This window comes from Fonticula alba (genome assembly GCF_000388065.1).
Source record: "Fonticula alba strain ATCC 38817 unplaced genomic scaffold supercont2.7, whole genome shotgun sequence".
Lineage (NCBI taxonomy): Eukaryota > Rotosphaerida > Fonticulaceae > Fonticula > Fonticula alba.
In genome coordinates this window covers 254,187-259,691 of record NW_009242977.1, presented here as the reverse complement: position 1 = coordinate 259,691, position 5,505 = coordinate 254,187, and the positions used below count along the sequence as shown (strand labels likewise).

The 5,505-nt window shown below is 70.7% G+C and overlaps 3 protein-coding genes across 3 annotated transcripts in view; 2 read left to right on the top strand and 1 right to left on the bottom strand.

Moving 5' to 3' along the window:
- The first annotated feature begins 4 nt into the window (after nucleotides 1-4).
- H696_04251 (hypothetical protein) lies at nucleotides 5-2,216 on the top strand. Its single transcript, XM_009498129.1, has 4 exons — nucleotides 5-340; nucleotides 686-1,624; nucleotides 1,803-1,937; nucleotides 2,063-2,216. Exons 1-4 carry the CDS (start codon nucleotides 10-12, stop codon nucleotides 2,206-2,208), a joined length of 1,551 nt encoding a protein of 516 aa, XP_009496404.1. The 5' UTR covers nucleotides 5-9; the 3' UTR covers nucleotides 2,209-2,216.
- Nucleotides 2,217-2,533: 317 nt separating this feature from the next.
- Nucleotides 2,534-3,920, top strand: H696_04250 (hypothetical protein). Its single transcript, XM_009498128.1, has 4 exons — nucleotides 2,534-2,760; nucleotides 2,896-3,078; nucleotides 3,222-3,290; nucleotides 3,401-3,920. The coding sequence occupies exons 1-4, from the start codon at nucleotides 2,650-2,652 to the stop codon at nucleotides 3,593-3,595; spliced, it is 558 nt and encodes a 185-aa protein (XP_009496403.1). The 5' UTR covers nucleotides 2,534-2,649; the 3' UTR covers nucleotides 3,596-3,920.
- An 886-nt stretch (nucleotides 3,921-4,806) lies between these two features.
- H696_04249 (hypothetical protein) overlaps nucleotides 4,807-5,505 on the bottom strand; it is a 5,399-nt gene continuing 4,700 nt past the window's right edge. Inside the window, exon 5 of the mRNA XM_009498127.1 lies at nucleotides 4,807-5,208. Coding sequence (XP_009496402.1) covers nucleotides 4,947-5,208 — 262 coding nt within the window. The 3' untranslated portion in view covers nucleotides 4,807-4,946. The remainder of the gene's footprint in view (nucleotides 5,209-5,505) is intronic.

The window sequence follows — 5,505 nt, the reverse complement described above, 5'->3', positions numbered from 1 at the left end:
CCAGCCGGCATGTCGCCCGGGCCCGAGTCGACGACGTGCGATTGCGCCGGCGACACGCCCGGCGAGGGCTGCCGCAGCCGGGTCCTTCTGGCGTGCTTTGCCCCCGGGGCCAGCCGGGCCCTGGCCGAGGCAGCCGCGCGCACTCTCAATGCCCACGTCCGGCAGCCGCCCCCGCCGGGCAGCGGGTACCGGCCCGAGGCCGACCCGCCGGACGCCGACCGCCCGGAGGAGGCCCGCTCTGCCTGGACCCCGCCGGAGTACGTTGTCCGAGCCCTGGAGCAGGCGCGCCTCCGGCACCGGCTCTATTCGACCCCCAAGAAGCCGATCGACTTTTTGTACAGTGCGCAAACCCCCCGCCTCGCCCCCCCCACCCTCCCCTCTCTCGCTCTCGTTCCCTCTCTCGTTCTCTCGATGTAGTAGCTCTTCCACGTCTCACACGCGCATCTTCATCTATCGTGCACATGGGGATTCCACTACAACTGTGGGTCGAATATGCATCGGGTTTCCGGCGGGCCCTCTTTCTGCTTCGCCCTTCCTGGTGCTGGCCTACGACTCGGTCCTGGCACCGAGCTGTGATAAAGATGGTGCGGCCGCCCTCGGCCGGGACGACTTCCTCACCATGGCGCGCCCTTGCTGCCGCCCCCGGCCCCCGCCCCCGGCCCGGCCCCCACGCCGTGGGCGCCAGAATTCTCGGTCACCGTGGAGAACCTCCGGCTGGTGAACGCCTCGATCAGCGATCTGCGCGTGGTCCCCGGCACCCGCCTGCTGCCCTTCATCTGCGGGTGCTACTCCGAGGACATGGTGGCCGAGTGCCACACGCCGGATGACGTCGCACACCCGGACAACATCCCGGCCACCTGGAAGCTGATCACCCTGCGCATCTTCGGCCTCGGGTATGTGCACGACGCGTCCGGGTCCTCCTCGGCGCGCATCGTGTCCACGCACCTGCTCGGGGTCCGGGGCTGGCCGGCCGCGTCGGGCGGCCTGCGCTACTTCGGCCCGGCCGATCGGCCATGCATCCACTACTCGCCGTCCGAGGCGGCGGCGGGCCTGGCCGGTCTGCGGCCGGGGGCCGGCCCGGACCGGCCGCCGGCCCACTCGGCCCCGGGCCGCCCCGCGCACCGGGACCGGCTGTCATGCCACTCGCGGGAAAGCCCCTTCCCCGGGGTGGACTGGCTGCACATGGACCCGTATGTGGCCCTGTGCGGCACCCGGCCCCGGGACTTTGTCCACATCGCGCGGCTGTGCCTCGGGCGCCTGTACGCCGGGGAGCGGGCCGGGCACTTGACCGGGTCCTTCTCCGCGCGGAGCTCCCTCATCGCCTCGCGGCAGCACTCCTCCTTCCAATCGCAGCACCACCGCTTCAAGGCGGACGCTCGCCGGCCCGTGCCGGGGCCCTTGACGCCGCGCTCGCGCGCGTCGCGGCCCGGCAGTCCCCTTCGGGCGGCCGGCGTCGCGGCCGGCACCTCGGCCCCGGGCTCGGCCCGCGCCCCGGCCCCCGCCCGGCCCGCGCCGCCCTACAACCCCCACCAGTATCCCCTGCTGGCGGAGCTCTTTCTCCAGCCCCTGGCCCCGGTCGATGGCGATGTCATGGCCGCCCTCCAGACGGTCTCGCTGCTCCGCAGTGCGTGTGCCACGAATGCCCGCCGGCCCGTGTCTCGCACTCCCGTACTGACACCCGGGCCTCTGGGCCTCTGGGCCTCGCCCCCCCTCCCCTCCCCTCCCCTCCCCTCCTTCGCCGCTCTCGCCTCCGCTCCTCCGCGCCGGACGGCGGGGGGGGGGGGGGAACATGCCACCGGCAGATGATGGCACCTTCCCCTCGGTCATTTCACGCGCCGAGCTCCAGGGCCCCCTCCTTCACACGTATCGGCGCTTCCTCGGGTCCTGGCGCGTGGCGCGGTCCAAGTTCACGGTCTTTGCCTTCATCGACACCCAAGGTGCGCCCTGGCCCGGGGGGGAAAGTGGGCGGGCGAGGGTCGTGGAGGGCGGCGCCTGCCGCGGGCTTTCTCTCTGTATCTCACCGGCGCCCCCTTCTCCCGCTTCTTGTCCCCGCGCGACACAGGCATCATCCTGCTGGACAAGGTGTGTCCGCCGGCCGCATCGATCTACGCCTCGTGCGATGCCCTGCTGGGCCTCAGCGAGGGGGCGCGCGCGTGCCCGGACCGGTCGCCGCCGCCCCCCGACCGCGAGTCAAATAAACCAAGCTGACATGCCCCCTTTTCCCACGGTGTCTGGCCGGGGCCGTCCGCCGGCAGCTGTGGTTCTGGAGGAGCTCCGCCCGACTGGATCGACCCGAGCGGCGGCCGTGACAATGTCGTGTCCGAGGGGGGGGGGGGGGGGGAGGGGGGCGGGCGACCGACCAGGGAGGCGCGTCCCTGTGTATCTCCCTCTCGCTCCCCCCGCCAGAGACGGGCGTGCGCGGGCTGTGGCTGCCGGCGGGGCGCCGGACCGGCGGCCGTACAGGCGCCCTAGCCCGGGTCCGATCGGGGCTCGGGGCGCCGGGGGTGGGCTTTTTCGGGGGGGGGAGGCCGATCGCGTCGACCCCTCGGTCATGTTCGCCACGCCCTGCCTATTCCTCCCCCCTCCCCCCCCTCAAGTTGCCTGGCCTTTTTTTTCCCCTCTTGCCGTTGCCCTGTCTTCCCTGACATCATGGTGTCCACCTTCTACCTGGTGTGCCTGAGTTGCGTCGGCGTTGTCCTCAGCGCCGTGGCCGTGTACCGCATGCGGCTGAACGCTCGGATGAAGAGCGCCGCCGAGCGGGTGCGTCTGCCCCCGACAGCCCCCCCGCCCCCCCCCCCCCCTGACTGGCCAGCCCGATTGCTAATGCCCTTTCCCCTGCGGCCACTGGCCGCCCTGTCTGCCCCTCTCTCGCGTGGGCGTACACGCCGTGGACAGTCCCTGCCCAAGGACCAGCTGGTCCCCTACACCGTGGAGAGCCTGAGCAAGTTCGACGGTGTCCAGACCCCGGGCAAGATCTACCTCGGCATTGCCGGCTACGTGTTCGACGTGTCCGAACGCCCGGGCTTCTACGGCCCGGGCGGCAGCTACAGTGTCTATGCCGGCCGCGATGCCTCGCGCGTGCGTGTGTACCCTGCCCCTCTTTTGTGCGCCCCGCTGCCGGCCCCTGCTCATGAAATGTCCCCCCCCCCCCCCCTCCCCCTCCTCCGGCCACCACCATCGCCACCACGGCCACTGCCGCCGGGATGTCGGCCGCTGCACAGGCGCTCGCCTGCAGCACCATCACCGTGGAGGACTGCAACCAGAAGATCAGCGGCCTCACCGAGAAGCAGGTTCGTCTTGTCGGCCTCCCTAGGCCCCTCCCTTGGACCCGACGTTTGCCCCCGACCCCCCCCCCCCCCCCCCCCCCCCCCCCCATGCTGACCGTGTGATGCGCACACAGTACGACACCCTGCGGAGCTGGCTGTCCTTCTTCCAGAAGCGCTACCCGAACATCGGCAAGATGGTCGACGCCAGTGGTGTGTGCTATTGGGACCTGCGGGACTTCGCCCTGCCCGAGGCGTCGGGCTCGGGGCCCGCGCCCACGGGCGACACCATGCCTATTGGTCTGGCTGGCGAGTCCAGCAAGGACAAGTGAGCGCGTCGCCCCGCTCGCCCATCGATGTGGGCCTGGCCCCTGCCCTTGCGCCCCTTTCGCGCGCGCTCTCTCCCTCTCTTCCCCCTGTACTGGCCTCGCCCGCGTCCTTGTCTCCCTCCCCTCGGGCAACCACACAGCACAGGATGCCGCCCTACCGGACGCGTCCGCATGCGGCCCCCCTCCTCTTGCAAACAAACATGTGTCTTTCCTCTTCCCATATGCGACCCTGCCTCTTGGGGCCACACATGCGCCCTTGTCAGTTTTCCCAGATGGACGCGTCCCTCCCTCTTGCTGGGGCGTGTGGCACATACACGCACACACGCACACACGCACACACGCACACACGCACACACACACACGCACACACACACACACGCACATTCACACATTCACGCATGGACGGCGAGCGCCATGACAAATGCGCTTAGAAAAGGGGCGGCGAAAAGCAGACCTGTGACCCCATTTTGCGGCTTCTGATTACACTCTATTGATGGGGGATATACGGAGGTGGGGGGGGGGGATATTGCCGAACAGTCTCGGTGCTCCTAGATTTCGCTTGCCGCCGGACACACGCCCCCCACACGCATACGTGCATGTGTACGCGTCCGGGGGCGGACCACGGCCTTGGCCCCCCGGCTGCGCACCGCCGGGCGCGGCCCCAGTCACACCAGGGCGCGCCCCGACACACACGCATGCACATGAGCCGAGATGCGTGCACATGAAGAAAAAAGACCCGAAGGGCCGTGGCACAACGCACACCGGCCTTTTCTCCGCGGTCCTCTTCGGGCCACTTGTCTTTTGGGACCCCCCCCTCGTCCCTGCCCCTTGCGGCGCGCGCCCCTCCTCTTTGCGCACTCGGCCACATATAGAAACGCACGCACACACACACACACACGCACACACGCACACACACACATGCACATACGCGCACACAGAAGCATGGCCCCGCCTCCCTGGTGGCGCGCGCTGCGCCAATGGCAGCACCCTGCCCCCATGGGAGACACACACGACAGTGGGCCATGCGCCGACGGTCGCGGGTGCTCGTGCCTGCGCGCGCGTGTGTGTCCGTAGATGTGTCCGGCGGCGGCGGCGGCGGCGGCGCGCGCGCGGGCCCGAGCGCCGGATGCCTCTCCTTCTCGGCGGCCAAACGCCGGCGTGCCGGACCCCCTCTCTCCTGGACCTGAGAGTGTCACACGGCGGGGGGGGGGGGGGCGCGGCGCGCGAGGGAGAGAGGCGCGGCGCGCCGAGCCCGCGAGGCGATGCGTGCATGGCCACAGGACAGAGCGGGACAGAGGGGGGGGGAGAGAGAGAGGAGAGAGGGAGAGACACGCGCGGACAAATATGCTCGCCTCTACTCAGCCGAGGCACCACGAGAGTCGGCACCCGACGGGGTGTCACTCGCGTCGGCGTCATCACCGGCGGCGGCCGGCGCGTCGGCGACGGCGGACTCCACGTTCGGGCCCAGGGTGTCCATCTCGATCTGGCTGTATCCCAGGCGCCCGGGGGAGGTGGGGCTCAGCTCGTGCAGGGCCTGCAGGCTGGCCATGCTCAGGGACCGGAGCGAGGCCGGGGCCGACGTCCGGGCGGCGGCCTCCTCCTGGTCGTGAAGACGGCTGCCGGCGGCGGGCCGTCGCCAACACACACCACCAGGGCCGGTGGGGGTGGCGTGCGAGCCGGGGGGGGGGGGGGAGGGAGCGCGAGAGCAGACGAGCTCGGGTTGTCAGTTTGCGGCACATTCATAACATCAGGCGGCGACGTGCCGACCAACAGGCAGGGTGCCATGCCCGGCCCCTCGTCGGCCGGTCGTTTTGTGTGCCGAATGCGCGTCGGGGGCAGGCAGGCGCGCGCGCCGGTCTTCGGCCCTTACACGCGCGCCGGGGGGCAAGAGAGGAGGCTGCCCCCCCCCCCCC